Source organism: Diospyros lotus, chromosome 14, assembly GCF_014633365.1.
Source record: "Diospyros lotus cultivar Yz01 chromosome 14, ASM1463336v1, whole genome shotgun sequence".
Taxonomy (NCBI): Eukaryota; Viridiplantae; Streptophyta; class Magnoliopsida; order Ericales; family Ebenaceae; genus Diospyros; species Diospyros lotus.
Genome location: NC_068351.1, coordinates 6,196,395 through 6,214,621, shown reverse-complemented (window position 1 = coordinate 6,214,621; position 18,227 = coordinate 6,196,395). Strand labels below are relative to the sequence as shown.

At 37.2% G+C, this 18,227-nt stretch overlaps 2 protein-coding genes across 2 annotated transcripts; both read left to right on the top strand.

The window, feature by feature from the left end:
- The first annotated feature begins 1,691 nt into the window (after window positions 1–1,691).
- LOC127790165 (uncharacterized) lies at window positions 1,692–8,558 on the top strand. The gene is made up of 3 exons (XM_052319462.1): window positions 1,692–1,749; window positions 6,202–6,381; window positions 6,469–8,558. The coding sequence occupies exons 1-3, from the start codon at window positions 1,692–1,694 to the stop codon at window positions 8,556–8,558; spliced, it is 2,328 nt and encodes a 775-aa protein (XP_052175422.1).
- Window positions 8,559–13,941: 5,383 nt separating this feature from the next.
- Window positions 13,942–16,797, top strand: LOC127790164 (uncharacterized). Its single transcript, XM_052319461.1, has 2 exons — window positions 13,942–14,299; window positions 16,250–16,797. Exons 1-2 carry the CDS (start codon window positions 13,942–13,944, stop codon window positions 16,738–16,740), a joined length of 849 nt encoding a protein of 282 aa, XP_052175421.1. The 3' UTR covers window positions 16,741–16,797.
- The last annotated feature ends 1,430 nt before the right edge of the window (window positions 16,798–18,227 follow it).

Sequence of the window (18,227 nt, the reverse complement as noted above, 5' to 3'; positions counted from 1 at the left end):
AATGACTAAGGCTGTGAGGTTCTGTAATAAATATGATTAAGCAAATGTGGTAATAGACGTTTTGCACTGCTGTAGAACATTGGTGATAAAGTGAATTAGGAATAAGAAGACCCCTCTAAGATTATTGTTATGGGAGATACCCAGGTGTATGGCCAAGGCCGAAATTGGATATAGGGTTAAGTAACTGTTGGGTTTTGCTGTAAGGGTAATGGTTGCTATGAGTACGCGCGGTACTGATCAAGGACCACATGCCCTAGGGTCGATTATTGATCGGGTGAGAAGATGAGACTCCTCTAGGTGCTGGTCAAGTGGTACATCGGCAGAAACATGAGATGGCTTGTTATGCCAGCCCGACATGTTTTACCCTCGTCAATTACTTTTCGTTGTGAGGAAACCTATGAGACGTCATGTGGATTAGAACGGCTACTGATACGGTGAAGTGCTTTCAGTCGCGCAGACTATAGAGTAGATAACACTAGTACTAAAGATCGTGTTCTGGCTAGCGTAGAAAGTCTTTGAGGAGGTCAGGGTTAGTAATTAACGATCAAGATTGGGTACGGCCCAATTAGCTATTGGGAGTTAAGATCAGTAGCAAGGACAAGATTAAGGGTTGGCGATCACCGAATGAGTTATAATAGGAACCCCTAATTGGATGTGCCGATTCCTTTAAGGAGGGGAGACTATCGGGTGACATTTTAGATCACGAGATGTATTGAGTGGAGAACGTCTATTTTTGATAGTCCTAATTAAATGATTACCCCTACTTATTGATGAAACCCCGAGTATTCGCGGCAAATTGTGGGAGAAAGTACTGTCGAGAAAATGTTGTGTATCTGGTTAAGAATCAGTTGGAAAAAGTCAGACTAAAGGATATTGCTGCTGAATTCTTGATTGAGGATGTCGTATCGTTTTCGTGTTCCGATGCGTCGTAAGTATGTGACAGGTCTAGGTCACGTTATCGAATATTAGCTTCTCGAGGATGGCCCCACTCCTATCGTTACCGAACGCACTTGAAGTTAGCTGCAGTTGCATTGGGGTTTGTGTTGCAAATTAGTTAATCATTGAGATTTAATATCTCTGACTTTTGAGTTTGCCTTTAGATTGATAGGTGAGATAGCCTTGAGGAATGATTGGATTATGATGTTGTAATAGGCGAACCTTGTTGTTGTAGGTAATATGATTGATGAAGTTCCTTAAGTGGGTTAAGGTATTAAGGGTCATATCGTGTTCCAATTGGGAAGATATGCTAGTATATTAAGTCAAATCGGATGTATAGTAGATTTTGACTTGGGAGAACTGGAAAATGATGATATGGAATGTCCGGGAGGTAATGTTGGGTAATATCACGAGAGATGTGAGCGTATCTTGAGGATATGGATTGAGCGCGAATTTCGAGGACGAAATTCTAATAAGGAGGGGAGAATTGTAATATCCCAAGAAAAAAAGAAATTGAAAATGATAATAAAAATAATAGAGATAATTATATAACCATAATAATAAATTAAATTGAATTAATTTGTTTAATAAGTATGGCGGTGCTCGTGAGCTTTCAGGAAGCTTCCTCCATTACTTTGATATTTGAAATCTAAACAGAGAGAGAGAGGATTTGTGAGAGAGCAGGGGGAGCTGAGAGATTGAGATGGAGAGAGAGAGCTCGAGAGGGAGAGAAGCTGGCCGAGCTTTGCTCGGCCATGGCAGCAAGGCGGCGCTGGTCGAGGCGGCGGCCGGTGGAGCTCAGCTGCGCCACTGGTGTGCTGGTTGCAGGAAGAAGAAGAAGGAGGCAGCAGCCGCGGGGAAGAAAGAAAGAAGAAGGAGAAGAAGAAAGGAAGAAGAAGAAAAGAAAGAAGAAAAGGTAGAAGAAAGGAAAGAAGAAGAGAAGAAAGAGAAGGAGAAGGAGAAGGAGAAGGCGCTGGAGCAGTGGGCGCGGAAGAAGAAGAAGAAGAAGAAGAAGAAGAAGAAAATAAAAGAAGAGGAAAAATATGAAAAATAAAGGGATTTTGGAATTTTTCGGCAGAGGAAGTGATCAGGTACGTGGGTAAAAATTAGTCGAAGCATGTCATGTTTAAATTATAAATTTTTCGCGATTAAAATTAATTAATTTGGGTCCCGGTTGTGTTATTTGCTAGGAAATGATTTAATTTGCCTCGGGAGCCTGAGAGAGGTCGGAATCAGCTAGTTTCAGGCAAGTTCCTAATCCTTTCCTCGTGTTCTTTAATTCCCGTGAGAAACCCTGTGATTTCTCGTATTTTATACCCTCTATTCGTCTGTTTCGACTCGTTTATTAATTATGGAATTTGGAGTCGTTTGATTTAAATTTAATTTATTAAGTTGGCTTTATTAGCGTGATTTAATTTAAAATAAATATGAGACTCGTTGAGATATTAATTGTGGTGCGCTTACGTGGGATTTTAGACGGCTAAATTAATTATATTACACGGTAGATTTATTTAATTAAAGCTGCGATTTTATTTATTGCCAGCGAACGTTTTACTTCGCAGCGGGTGTGCAAGAAAAGCAAGGAACGGCCGTGTAAAGGCAAGCTCCTAACTCTCTCTTCGTGTTCTTCAATTCCCGTGAAAGACCCTGTGATTTCCTGTATTTTATCACCTCCCTTACTTTAATTCGGCTCCTAACCTTATTTGTTAAATTATTATTCATCTGTTTCAATTTAAATTAAATCCGAGACTTCTAGCATTTTATTTGTTGTGAGCCTATGGGGGTTTGTACCGCCCCCACTCCCTTTGGGAATGATGCCGAACCAACCTGAGAATTAGGTTCCTAGACGGGCGGATTTATTTATGATTTTATCGGGTTTATTTATAGCTTTTTCTCGGATTTATTTATGGTTCGGTTAGAGCTATCGAGCAGTAAGGCAGGGGTCGGTTGTTGGTGACGTTGGAGTAGACTATGGTACGGCCCTGATGTGGACCGTCGGGTGGACACCCTTAGTCACTGGCCGTTGACCGGTGCCGGGCACTGCTGACTAGCTCTGCCGGTATGTGATTTATTGCATGATTAGATACATTGTATTACTGTTCATGATTTGATATGCACATGGGTACGGGATGCATATTGGGATATCCATTTATTGAGAATGCTTGGACACGGTCATTCTAGTTTGGTTAGGTTGCATCCAACGCGAGCATATGCATGGCGTGTGGTTTACTATGTGGGCGGAGCATGGCCTGATGCCTGGATGTATGGGCGCCTTGTATCACGTTGATGCTCACTACGCCATTGCATTTTATGTGCATTGCATGGCTACTGATAGTTATTAGTTCTCGGACGGGAGTACCGTTCCGAGGGAGCCTATGGCTCGATTGTCGGGAGTACCGACGGATACGGGTGACGGGAGTACCAACCCGGGATTGCGCGCGCAGGTTTGTGGAGACATTTGTTGCCTTTCAGGGCAGCGGCAGGTTGGTATGGGACTTGGGTGCCAAGTGTCTTATGTGGGCCCCAAGGACCGGTATGTGCTTTTATTTTGTTATGCTATTGAGCTGTTGTGTTGTAGCGTCTCATGGCTTGTGTGTACCTGGGGGTTTATTTTGGGAAGAGTTTTTTGGTTATACTCAGCCTACAGCCTTTCTTTTCCTTATGCTTGCTGAGTCTCTCGACTCACCTTGCTTTTCATCATTCCAGGTAGTGGCGGCGTGGGCCATAGCAAGGGAGTCAACTTTAACGGCAGAGTCGGTGTGGTGTACAGGCAGTCTCGTCAATCCCTGTCAACTCTGATAATTGTGTAGGGTCTACTCTATTATTTTCTACTGTGCCAGGTGTTTTCTCGAGTCTTGTGTATTTCGGCACAGGAGTTTGTGTTTGTTTATTTATCTTGTGACCGCTGTGTTAGCGGGGTACTCGTAGTGCATGCATGTGTTTTTCTTCGCTTCCGTTGCTCTCATCTTTGAGTATGCATGCCGGGGTGGTTTTTGTCTCGTGTTTCTTTATTTTTCTCCTCCCGTAGGCGCTTCCGTTCGGGTAGTCCGGGTGCTTGGGATATCCGAGCGGGGGTGCTTACATATATTCTATTATTATAATGAGAAAAAAATATTATAAAATTCATTAACTTTAAAATATATATATTTTTTAATAATATATTAACATTAAATATTTTTAATTTACTGAATAATCAAATTTGTTAAATAAAATATTATTAAAAATTTATTTTTAAAATTTCAAAGAGAACACGTTTTCAATTTTATAAAAATAGACTACCAAAATAGAAAATAAAAAATGAATTCAAAATTTAAAACTAAAAATTAAAAAATAAAGAAAACACAGCCTTATTGTCTTCAAGATTTTAATTTTGATGGTGGTTTGGTAGGAAAGTTGCGTACCAGCACAAAATTTTAGCGAGAATTTAATTGCGTGTCAAACAATTTATTTTATTATCATTTATTATTATTATTATTGAATTTTATTTTCTATTTTTGTTTTATTTTTTATTTTAATTTTTACGACTAAATTAAAAAAAATAGTAATTGAACCTTGCACTAAGTTATAAAAAAAATTATTAAACTTCAATTTATAACAAAAATATCACTGAATTTTTTCCTAAAATATAAAAATGTCACTAAACTTTAATTTTATATATAAGCCCATAACTACCATCACTTACCGTTAAGAATTAAATCTAATTCAAGAATTAAACAATCACTAAACTTTGTATTAAAATATAAAAAGATTACTAAATTTTATACTAAAATATAAAAAGATTATTGATCTTTATATAACGTGACATTTTAATATTATATATGAGTTTACGTTGTTAACTATGTCAACAATTCATTAGTTTCTTTAAACTATAACTGATGATAATTATATAATTGTATACTAAACTAAAATTTAGTAATCTTTTTGTATCTTAATAAAAAATTTAATAGTTTCTTTATTGCAAATTAAATTTATGTGATCTTTTTATATATTAATGAAAAGTTTAATGACTATTTCTGTAATTTATCCAACTTTTAACGGTGGCCTAGGGACATGCATTTGTCGTTGCCGTTCCACGTGCCACACGCCGATCGTCTCTTTCATTTTTCTAGTCATTATCTGATCGCTAGGAAGGGGCGAAGCCAATGAAGGCCCAGTGAGGAGCCTTGGCCCTCACTGGGCCTTGGTCCACCATTGAGTTTGGCCTGCACTCAGGCCCGCTAGGCTCTCTCAAATCAAACCCTAAATCAATCAAACCCTAGGCTCCCTCACAATCAAACCATTTCTCGCTCGCTCGCCGCCCATGCCCTATGTTCTTCTCCCTCTCTCGCACGGTCGCGCTCGCACCAGCTCTCGCCGACTTGCCCTCACTTGCTCGGTTGCTCCGGCCTTCCTCCGTGCCTGCGTCGGATCGGACAACTGGAACCATCGCTGAGGACCTAGGTCGCCGGCGCCGCTGACTCGCTTGCCTCGCCCTCGCTCGCCTCACTCTCGCTAACCCTCCCCGGTCGCCGGTCGGTCGCCCTCGCTCAATCGCTCGCCTCGCTCTCGCTAACCCGACTCGCTCGCCTCTGTCTCCGTCGCTCACCGCCTCTGCCTCGGAGGCTCGGCCCTAGCCCAATTGCCCTCGTCGCTGGCTTGCCTTTCCGGGCTCCGGCTCCGACCCGGCGACAGGCGACCCGACCCCCTGTCTGTACTGTCGTTGATCATTTTTTTTTATCCAAGAAGGTAAAATTTTTTATCCCATTTTTAAAATTAGGTGAAGTTAAATTTTGTTAACTGATGTTTGGGTTAATTGATGTTTGGGTTTTGTTTTTGAAAATAAATTTGTTAATGTAATGTTAATTGATTGTTAATGTTGATTGTTAATGTGATGTTAATGTTGGGTTAATTGATTGTTGGATCAATTGCACAAGTGCACGTAATTTGATATTTTGATTGTTGGATCAATTGCACAGGCGCACGTAATGTGATATTTTGATTGTTGAATCAATTGCACAGGCGCACGTAATTTGATATTTTGATTGTTGGATCAATTGCACAGGCGCACGTAATGTAATATTTTGATTGTTGGATCACTTGAACAGGCGCACGTAATTTGATATCAATTGTACAGGGGTACGTAATTTTATATTTTGATTGTTAGATCAATTGCACAGGCGCACGTAATTTAGATATTGATCAATTATAATTTACACATATGCACTTGATAAATTTATGAATTTGTGCATTCTCTAATTATCATTTGTTATCTTGAATTTGAAACAGTTATTGATAGATTTTTTAAACGAAAATCTCCGTCGATTGTAGAAGATGTTGATAGGGAAAAATCAAATAGTGTTACTTTTGATATTACACAACTTCCCACCGATCCTGGACTAAGGATTCCAATTTTGGATTACGATGTTAATATTCGAGATCAAGTTCGGAGAGCTGATATGCAAAAAGGTCCGTGTCGGCCTCTAGATCATGACTTTCCATATAGACCATTTGGACAGACACAAACTAGATGATTCAATTCTGCTTGGTTTAAAGAGTTTGGTAGTTGGTTGAAGTATAGTGTATCAAAAGATACTGCTTTTTGCTTGTATTGTTATCTATTCAAAACAAATGTGGGTAAACAAGGAAGAGGCGATGCTTTTGTTAGTGAAGAATTCTCGTATTGGAAAAGTAAAGACAGGCTTAATATTCATGTTGGGGATCATGATAGTGCACACAATAAAGCTCGTATCAAGTGTGAGGCTTTGATGAATCAAGAGCAACACATTCAGTCAGCTTTCTTCAAGCAGTCAAAACAAGTACGAAGTGACTATCGTATTCGTCTTACTGCATCAATTGATTGTATTAGACTTTTGTTGCGACAAGGGCTTTCGTTTCGAGGTCATGATGAATCTGAGAATTCAGAGAATTCAGGTAACTTTTTAGTCCTATTGCAGTTTCTAGGTGATCATAATGATGAGATTAAGGCAGTTACAATGAACAAAGCTCCTTTAAATTGCAAATTAACATCTCCCAATGTTCAGAAGGATATTGTAAGTGCTTGTACTGCTGAAACGATCAATGCTATTATCAAAGACATTGAGGATTCATTTTTCTCTATTCTAGTTGATGAATCTTGTGATGTGTCAACAAAAGAGCAAATGTCAATTGTTTTACGTTATGTGAACAATAGTGGACAAGTAAATGAACGTTTCATTGGTCTTAAGCATGTTTCTAGTATTACAACTCTCTCACTTAAAGCTGCAATAGACAAGACATTTTCTAAATATAACTTAAGCTTATCTAGATTGAGAAGACAAGGTTATGATGGGGCAAGTAATATGCAGGGTGAGTTCAATGGTCTCAAATCACTTATTTTAAAAGAGAATCCTTGCGCCTTTTACATTCATTGTTTTGCTCACCAGTTTCAGCTAGTTCTTGTAGCCGTGGCAAAGAAGAATACTCCAATTTTTAACTTTTTTCGTTTGGTTGCTGATGTGGTCAATATTGTTGGAGCATCGTCTAAACGTTGTGATCATCTTCGAGAGAAACAAGCAAATATTGTTGCAAAAGCATTGGAGAATGGTGAGATTTTAAGTGGAAGGGGACTTAATAAAAAAACTACCCTTCAGCGTTCTGGTGATACGCGTTGGGGTTCACATTATAATTCTTTGATCAGCTTGCTTGCCATGTTCTTAGTTGTTATTGATGTGCTTGAAATGATTAGTGTTGATGGATCAAATTCTGATAAAAAAGGTGAAGCATATAATTTGTTGGAGTCAATATTATCATTTGATTTTGCATTTAATCTACATTTGATGAGAACTGTTTTGGCGATGACAAATGAATTATCAAAGGCATTACAAAGAAAAGATCAAGATATTGTAAATGCAATGGAATTGGTGAAACTATGCAAACAACGACTCCAGTCTTTTAGAAATGATGGGTGGGATTCGTTTGTGCAACAAGTCTATTCTGTTTGTCAGGTGCACTACATTGATGTTCCAAACATGGATGATATGTTTATACGCCGTGCAGCTCATGGTCGCCCACAATGTCAAGCTCCAGAAATAACATATTTGCATCATTTTTATGTAGATTTATTCTATGCTGTCATTGATATGCAACTTCAAGAGTTGAATGATCGTTTCTCGGAGGCAAATACCGAGTTGCTTCTTTGTGTAGCATGTCTATGTCCAAAAGATTCATTATCTGCTCTTGACAAGAAAAGATTGATTCAACTTGCTGAGTTTTATCCAAAAGATTTTTCATCAGTAAATCTCCTAACACTTGATGATCAACTAGAAACTTTTATTTTTAATATGCGCTCTAACAAAGAGTTTGAAGGATTGAAAGGCCTTGGTGATCTTGCAGAGAAGTTGGTTATGACGAAAAAAAACATAATATATCCATTGGTGTACAAAATTCTGACTTTGGTACTAGTTCTTCCGATTGCTACTGCTACTGTTGAGAGAGTATTTTCTACAATGAACATTGTGAATGATAGATTGCGCAATCGAATGGGAGATCAGTGGATGAATGATAGCCTAGTTGTTTATGTTGAGAAAAAGATATTTTCGAACATTGATAATGAAGTTATTATACAACGTTATCAAAATATGAAACATCGCAAAGAACTATTGTAAGGTATTGAATAAATAATGTTAATCTTTAGCATATTTATATTATTATATTGTTTCTTTAGTAAGTTGCGCCCTCGCTGAATATTTTTTCTGACTCCGCCCCTGGCCTGGGATCCTTGTTTTCTTCCGATTTTGGCTTTCTTTTTTTCCTCCTTTGCTTCATCTCTCCTTCCTCAATCTTCTTTTACCGCCGAAGTGCGACCCATATCATACGCAATATAAGATAATGACATCTATAATATGACTTTTTTATAACATGAAAATATTTATAATAAAATGTAAGAATATTCATAGTATAACATGATATCTACGATATAATTTTTCTACAGCTAAGAGTAATTAATTATAATATAGTATAGGGGTACTTACGATACAACTTTGGTGCAATTAGAGATATCTATTATATAATCTATAATACAACTTTGAAATAACGTAGATGTGGTATAATATAAGAATATATATAATATGACTTTTTGTTAAAATACAAATAATAGGTCATTTTAAAATTACTTCAAGAATGAGAGAGATTTAAGGAGGGTGTAGACTCTTCTATTTAGAGATTCAATTTGATTTGGGTTTCGAGGTCTATTCCCTTATTAGCCTTTCATATAGTTTTGGTTTGGTTATTAAATTTTTATTTTGTATATACTTTTAACAATTTTATATAAATATAATACATATAATATTTTTTACATAAAATTTATTTAGATGTATTTTTTAAAAAATATATTTTGTTTAGAATTAGATAAGAGTGATGTTTGTTATTCTTAAAATATGAGGATTATTTTTTACAAGCAAATAAAATTTTAAGATTGATTACTATAATTTACTTAGATTGTGTTCTCTTTACTTTTTAATTTTCAGTTTTGAGTTTTGAATTTATTTTTAATTTTCTATTTTGATAGTCTATTTTTAGAAAATTAAAAACTCATTTTTTTTGTCATTTTAAAAAATTATTTTTCAAAACAGAAAATTAGAAAAAGTGTTCTCTTTGAAATTTTGAAAATAATTTTTAAAGATATTTTATTCAATGAATTTGATTATTCAATAAATTAGAAATATTTAATGTTAATATATTATTAAAAAAATATATACATTTTCAAGTTAATGAATTTTGTAATATTTTTTTCCATTACAATAATAAAATATGAATAAATAAATAAATAAATATGTTTTGAATTTTGAGTTTATTTTAGATAAAAACACTCAAAATAATTTTTTGTTGTTTTGAGTTTTCTTTATAATTTTTTTTAAAAAAATATATTTTTAAAAACAATAAAGAGAAGGCATTTTCATTATTTTAGAAAATTAAAAATTAAAAATAATTTTAAAATAGCAAAGAGAATGTAGTCTTAATTTTTATAATTTTTTTTTAAATATTTAACTTTAAACATTCAAACAAATTACTTTTATTTTATTTATGTGTCAAATTTATGGAGTCAATTTGTGTGACGAAAATTCCTCATAAAGCTTCAAGTGTGACTGAGAGAATACATATGTCATAAGACGACCAGAAAGACGGCGTAGTTTCATTTATTTGAAGCTTCCTCTACATTTCCTCCCAACCGACATTCGACGAGTCTTTCCCACAGTCCTCCCCCACTTCTTAAATAGATCATCTCGCTAATTGAAGCTCAAATTACAACCAACTTACCTCTCAAATTTCATCTCTCTCTCTCTCTCAAGAAACATGGAGCTCTACTACTTCTATAACGACGGGAAGCTAGAGTTTCCGGAGAATGGCGCGAAAATAGTGAGGGAAGGCTACTGCTTTGTGACTCCGGTAAGAGGATCTATCAAAAGACGCATGTTTGCCGGCTTCATTCGCAGCATTCGCTTGCTTCTTTTCTGCCGTGATCATGACAAACAGTAGAGTACTTCTCTTGTTGCCCCCTCCGTTGTGTTTGATATATATATCAAAATCCCGATTGTTTCGCTACGTAAATTCTACATAAATATATATCGACCGGGTCGACAAAACCTCTCCGGCCCTCCAGTTAGAATGGTTTTATCGACGTTTGAGTCCGTTTGAGTCTCTATGCGCGGATCATTAATGTTTCCAATAAAAGGATCGATGCACTTTTGTCTTTTGATGATTCTGTTCAGAATCCTCAGATATATATACGTTAATTCTATCCATGATATCCGATCTTATGGTGCTCGCTTTAATTTAATTTTTTTTTTTTAATGTATAAGACGTTATAATTACCACTCTTCTTCGATCCACTCGAATGAAAGGAAATTCGACCCGTTTCATGATTTGTTCTTCAAGCGGCCAGAACCTATACCGGAGTCTTCAATCGAACGTGTGTCCGTTCTTCACTCACCGGTGAAATTTTTGTAGAGGAATCCCGTCACCGAGAAAGTGTTTGAACGAAAGAGAAAGAAACCAGCAAGGCGAACCCATCTATTCCTCAGACTTGGACTCCAAATTCGTGGCCAACAATCAGCTCTCTGTCTCTCTCTTTCTCTCGGTGGGTTCAGCGAGCCGGACCCAGACTTCGAAGCTGAAACCCGACTATGGGCTTCAAATCTCATGCGGTTTCTCGGCGGCCATGGATGAGTAATCAAACAGAGAGACAGGGAGAGAGCCGGGGAGCTATTTGATCGGCGACAATGGCGGTTTCAGGCCGGCAAAGGGAGAAGGGAGGAGAAGAAGAGGGGAGAAAGGGGGAATGGCACGCTTGCTATCTCAAATTTTGATTTTTTTAATAATTAACCTTAAAAAAACAAAAATTAAATTACTTATGTCCCTTATAGCTTATTTTAATAAAATAATTTGGTCAACAACTACCGCCACAACACAAGTTCAGTCAAGAACATAAATATGCTGTAGCCTAAAATCGAAAATAAACAATAAAAAGTATTTTTTATAGCATTTTGGAACTTAAACACGCTCATTAGCAAAACATTTATTTTAATATAAATGCTATTCAGACCCTTTGTTATAACGCTGTACTGATATATAACATTTATACTAATATAATATAAAATATCAATACGTGGCTACATAATTATAACAAAAAAAAAATATTATAACAGAATGTTAAAAATAGCATTTGGGCTCAGATAGGGGCAGCCGATTGGAGTTGGAGGACCTTTATATCCATTTGCATCCATCCAAATTCCAAGGTCGGACGCGCCCCCAGCCGCCAGCCGCCAGCCGCCAGCAGCAGTCTCCATCAGAGAAAATGATATTATTTATTTACTTATTTATTTATTGCACAAGTCGTCGTCAGTCAGCCCGAATACTTGGGCTTTTGGCCACAAGGGATGCGTGCGCAAATTATATCTCTAATTAGTATATCTCATTTATCTTTTAGATTTCGGTATTATTATAAGGGGTGTTTGTTAAAATGAGCAAGATAAGGTGATATCAATATAAGATTGGAATACTTTTCGGACCAAGATATGGAATGATCAAGATAAGGCCGGGAAGCATTTCAAGATTTCTATCAGATTGTTTGTTAAATTTTTTAGAATTCATTAGTAATTGTATTTTTTCTTTTCACGTGTTTGTTAATATATATGATAAGTACCAAGATAAGGGTTTTTTTACCAAAATATCCCTACTACCAAATTTAGGATTAAAATAGTATTTTATGATTAATATGAATTGTCAAAAAAATTAAGATTAAAATTAAAAATAATATTTTATTTTCTAAATTCAAGTTTAAAAATAAATTTAAAAAGAGTTGAAAAGTATAAATAATAATTGTTAGGATTACAATAATTCCACCTACATAATTAAAAATAGCCAAAACATATTTTCATAATAGATAATAAAATATAAAATTAAATAAAATAATTTAAACATTGATGAAATGAATTATATTAGTTAATAAAATATATATAGAGAGAGAGAAATTTAAATTTTAAAAATTAATGAAATGAATAATGTCATTTAAATTTTAAAAATTGTCAAAACATATAATAATTTAAAAATATATTAAATAATATTAATTATAAGAGATAAATAAATAAGCTTTTTAATAAATTTAAATCTTTAAAATGCATTAAATGGCATTAACTATCTTACAAGAGGTAGATAAGTAATTGAGGTTTATCTTGAAAGAGCTAGATAAATTTATCCGATGGGGGAGGTCGGATAAATTTATCTTGAAAGGGGGAGATAAGAGGTCACGTGATGCCTTTTTCAGAAATGGCCAGATAAGCTTAACAAACACGTTGGAAAGACCAAACATCCGAAATGCTTCCCATATCTGACCTTTTCTCCCTCTTATCTTAGTTAACAAACACCCCCATAAATACTACACCAAAAGGTTGGGGTGTTAAATCATTTTTATTCTACTATAAAATCATGTTACCTTAAAGTAATGCCTTTAATGATTTAGACGTTGTATGCTTGATGGTTGTGTCCGCATTTTCTTTTTTGTTTGATTCTTTTATATCTATGAATATTGTTAATTATTATTATTTTAAAAATAATAAAATTTCAATTTCAATATCTAAAGTATATTATTATTAATTTCAAAATAATTTTATCAGTTCATAATAAATATATCATATTTTGTAATATTTTATTAATTAATAAAATTATTTTAACTAAAAATAATACACATTATCTAAAAATAAAATATATTTATTAAACCTTAACAATTATTCTTGATATTACCCGTTCTATTTTTATTATTAGAACAAATATGAACTTAACATTTATTTGATAATTTTGTTTTATTTTCATTTTCATTTCCGATCTTTTATTATATATTTATTTTCTTCTTCTTATTGCTAGTATTTACTAAGATAATTTATATTATTAAATAAGAGAAAGAAGTATAATTGAGGAAATCTCTTTGGCGCATGAACTATACATTCAACACCTAAAACAATAAATTAGATATTATTGTGTGAATTTTTATACTTGTCTAAGAGGTATTTATAGTTAAATTTATATAAAAAGTGTAAATAAAAAATAAAAATTTATTAGATGGTAGTCTTTAATTATGGTCCAATTTTTATATTTTTTAAAATAAAATTTAGATAAAGATTAAAATTGCCCCCATATCAAAAGTCAAGTGATGAGAAAGTGATTCGTTAGAATTAATACTAATAAATTACAAATTTGATACTCGACTTAAATAATGGTCAAATGCTTGTTTGTAATTTATTTATTCTGTTAAAATAAAAAACACAAGTAATGGGTGGAAGCACAAAATAAAGATTAAAATTAGTAAAGTGGTAAAATTAAATATTTTATATTAAAATGAAAATGAGGTCTCGGCCGGTCTCGCCAGCGAGATAGACGTCTAGGGGCTCTGCCCCGACGGGGGGAGTCACGGTTGGAAGTCTCAAGGCAAGAGCAAGGTCGAAATCGCGGCCCAAAGGGCCAGATGAAGACTAGATTGTGACGACGAGTCCGAATATGGCGTCTCTGCGAACTCAATTGAAGGTCTCAGGGTCAGGTTATTTGTTGACGGCTACAGGTCTGGAACTCTCCTATGACGAGGCGCGATATGGGCTTTGGAAGGTAAGACACTTGGCTATCTCAGATGGCTGGATTGATTCGAGGAGTGTGAAGGTTGATGATCTCGATGGAAGTTTGGGAATGGGAGATTTGGTTGATGATGGCCGGGTGGATAACTTGGGTCATGGGGAGGGGTTTTCCAGTCGCCGGCTTACTTGTGGTCTGCTAACTGAATCTGGAACTTTCGTGACAAGTTGGGCAGATTTGGCCGAGCACGATGATGGCCGACAAGAATGGGTGCCTGAGGTAGCTGCAGGTGCGTTGGAGTTAGCCTCATCGCAACCGATTAATCAAGAGAGGGAGGCTAGTCATTGATTTCCTGGTTTGGGTAAGTCGTCAGGCAGTGGCAATTTTGGATTGAATCCGGCCATTAATCAAGTGCCGTGTGTTGGGGAAGGCCACGATTGGACTTGTCTTTCTCCGATTCACCGGGCAACTGAAGATTCTAGTCAACTTTAGGATCCCATTAATCTACTACACAGGAGGGATGAGATCATTCCTGCTCAGGCCCCTGTTGGTTAGATTTGGGGAGGTGGGGTGGTTGGTAGCCAAGATCTCGTTATGAAGGATGCCTTGAAAGAAGCTGGGCATGCCAAAAATCATCACGATGCCCAAAAGATGCAGTTTTCAATCCCTTGCGTTGAAGGAAGGAATGCTCGTCTAAAACATTCGGGTAATCGAGCAGATAGGCATGTTAATTGGTGGAACAATTCGAATACTGGCGGGGCAGCTCAGGCCGAGGCTACTAAGCATACCCCAAGGGCTAATATGGCGCCTTCGCATAGCAATAAGGCTACTTCGAAACCATATTGAGCTGGTATGTTGGAATCCAGTGATCCCTAAATCCCAGCCAAAGCTTGTACATATCCCCCCTCACGGTTTGGAGAACGGGTTCCCAAAAGTGAAAGTACCACTAGATATCATTGAGGAGAACACGACACTCTGGTAGGTTACTTTATTGAAAAAAGGTTACCCTTTCCAATGGTTCAGTCTTCCAATGGTCAATGATGGATTTTACCTTTTTTGTTTTGATACGCATACCATATGTTGGGTGCCTTTGATGTTGGTTGTGGCACTTTGTGGGTAGGCTGTTAATTTTGAAATGTCGTGAACTTGGGTTATTCTTTCACTAGGGTCTCACTCTTCTATTCTCATGAAGGTCAAAATTCATAACGTGTCTCCGAAGGGATGGTCCATAAAGGGTCTTGTTATCACTAGTGGGCTAGGAAAATCACTTTATGCAGACCTTACGATAGAGATGGCAAAATGGGCTTGGCTCGACGGGCTGGTCCGTTGGGGCCCGGCCTGGCATCGGGCTAGGGCCAGCATTTTGCTGGCCCATTTAAGGCCGGGCCGATTTGGCCTGGCCCGCTAATCTCGCCCTCCCCCTCGTCTCACCCTCGCCCTCACCCTCTGTCTCGCCCTTGCTCGCTCCCCTCGCTCTCGCCCTCTGTCTCGCCCTCGCCTTCGCCCTCGCCCCTCAGTCGTCCTCTGTCTCGCCCTCTGTCGCCCTCACCCTCGTCTCGCCCTCGCCCTCACCTCTCCCTCGCCCTCCCCCTCGCCCTCGCCCGTGCCCCTCACTCTGTCTCACCCTCGCCCGCCCTCTGTCTCACCCTCGCCCTCGTCTCGCCCTCTGTCTCACCCTCGTCCTCGTCTCGCCGCCCTCACCCCTCAGTTGCCTTCGCTTGTCCTCGCTCGTCCTCTGTCGCCCGCGCCCCTCGCTCTCAATCTCGCCCCTTGCCCTCTCTCGCTCACTGCCTGCTACCCATTTGGCCCGCGGGCTCGTGTAGGGTCGGGCTAGGGCCAACAATCTGTTGGCCCGTTTTTAAGCGGGCCGATTTGGCCCGGCCCGCTTGGCCCACGAGTCACTTAGTGGCGGGCCGGGCCGGGCCAGCCCTTTTGCCATCTCTACCCTACGACTAAGGTTAAAATTAGGTTGGGGTTTGCTAGGGTGTGTGTAGCTTCATGCGGCTGCAATTCTAATTTGCCTTTCATCACGAAAAATGGTAAGAGGTAATTTATTTATTTATTATTATTATTTTATTTTTTCACGCTCTAGATATGGTTTACAAGGATTTATGAATTTTTAGAGCTATTTTTTGTTCTCAGTTAACCGGAGTATCAGGAATATATACATTATCATCAATATTACTGAAAATATATACATTGTTGCTACAGAAATCAAAAACTCCATTATCAATCCTCTAACCACCGTCCGAATCCATCATCGTCCTTCCATGGCCAAGAACCCCAAAACGGAGTACGCGGAAAGCTGCTTCCGAAACCAGGAACTTGTTCTTTGCCAAGAACGCAAGTTCTTCGCGGTTTAGCACCGACGACGGAGAAGCCGAAATTGACGCCAAAAGCAACGCGTTTTCTAGCTTCGATTCTCTCGACTCATCTCGCCAGGGAATCACCGTTTCCCTCAGGAAACCGCTGCGGAGGCCTCGCTGGAGAACCGGAAACATCAGCCGGAAAGGGGGCAGTTCGGCTGAGGGCCGAAGCGGGAAAGTTGACTTAGAGAGCTATGCGGTGGTGAAAAATTCGCCCGATCCGTACAGCGACTTCAGAGAATCAATGGTGGAGATGATAGTGGAGAAAGAGATGTATGGAGCCGAAGATCTTGAGAGGCTTTTACAGTGTTTTTTTATCTCTGAACTCTTCTCACCAATCACAATAAAGAGGAAAAATTTATGAATATTTACCTGTTTGGGCGATTTTTGCAAAGAGAGGGAAGAGGCAATTTCTGTAGGAGAGAGAATTTATCTAGAAAGAGAAGAGACAATTTCGATTGTATTCGAGATTTTGCTGGTGGAGAGAGAGGGAGAGGCGAGCCATGGGAGAAGACATGAAAAATGAGAAAAGAATTACCTGAAAAATAAAATCTACACTCCTGCAAAGAAAATGTTTTCTAGCTTTTGGAGGAAAATGAGGTCATGTGCGCAAAAGCTAGAAAATATTTTTCATGAAAAATAATATCAATTAAACATGTCAAAAATAGAAATTTAGGTAAAAAAAATAGATATTTTTCAAAAATAATACCAATCAAAGGCACCCTAAGTTCATTACTTTGGCTTTGATGAGTTCACGAGGTATCCCAAGGCTGCATATTTGCTGGTAGAGTATCAACGATTTCCTTTTGTGTGCTCTCATTGTCATGTGTTTTGCCATAGTCTATTCAATTATCTTAAGATTTATCATCTAATTCAAGATGAGATGAGCAATGCCCAAAAGGATAAGTCTACTCCTACAAATAATAAAGGAAAGGGGGTTGAGATTACCCAAAGAGGTTTTGACACAATGTGCTAAAGGATCCAGTTTCTATGTCCCCAATTGTGATTATTGATGGCACTTTTAAGGTCGTTCCTATTTAGACAGCACAATGTGCTAAAGGATCCCTTTTATGTGTCCCCAATTGCGATTGTTGATGGCACTTTTAAGGTCGTTCCTATTTAGACAACTGAGGTGCGGTCGTTGATGAATAATAGATTTTGTTTGTTATTGAATGACGATATGGACATTCCTTTGCATGGAACGCTGGCCTTCCCTATTGACAGATGAGCTATAGATAGGGCTGAGATGGACGTAGACAATAAAGGTAGGATAGGTCGTGTGTAAGACGAGAATTCTACATTAATAACTCTCCTTCTATCTCTCTATGTATCACCTTATTATATTATAATTTATATATATATATATATATTTACATACATATATAACATTGTCCTTAGAATCCTAGAGATTAGGTCTCCAATTGAGGTTTCCCAGCGCATGATTACGCCTGCCAATTTCATTTCCCATTGTCTCTTTTGCTTAATTTTCAACCAGTATTATTGACTTTCGTGTACTATGACCCCCCCCCACACACTCACCAATATATATATATATATATATATAATGTTTGAGATGGCAACACGTGGGAGCATCCTCCCCCTTTCCTTGCTTACACACAACATATTTATTAAATTACTATAATTAATATATGTTATTAATATAACTTATCATAATATATATATACGGCCACTTTACTTCAGAACTGTGTTCACTTTCCTTATTTTCTTATTTTATTATTTATTATACATCAATTATTATAATATTTAATTTATTCACCTTAAACACTTAATTATAATTTAGATCTTGAAAATTTCACAAATTTTGGATCACTACCTCAATTAAAGATATAA

Coding starts and splice junctions, on each gene's coding strand:
- LOC127790164 (XM_052319461.1), top strand. CDS start 13,942: ATGGCGTCTCTGCGAACTCAATTGAAGGTCTCAGGGTCAGGTTATTTG. Junction 14,300..16,249: donor GGTGCCTGAGGTAGCTGCAG/GTGCGTTGGAGT, acceptor TATCAATCCTCT/AACCACCGTCCGAATCCATC.
- LOC127790165 (XM_052319462.1), top strand. CDS start 1,692: ATGGCAGCAAGGCGGCGCTGGTCGAGGCGGCGGCCGGTGGAGCTCAGC. Junction 1,750..6,201: donor GGAGCTCAGCTGCGCCACTG/GTGTGCTGGTTG, acceptor AATTTGAAACAG/TTATTGATAGATTTTTTAAA. Junction 6,382..6,468: donor GAGAGCTGATATGCAAAAAG/GTCCGTGTCGGC, acceptor CTTGGTTTAAAG/AGTTTGGTAGTTGGTTGAAG.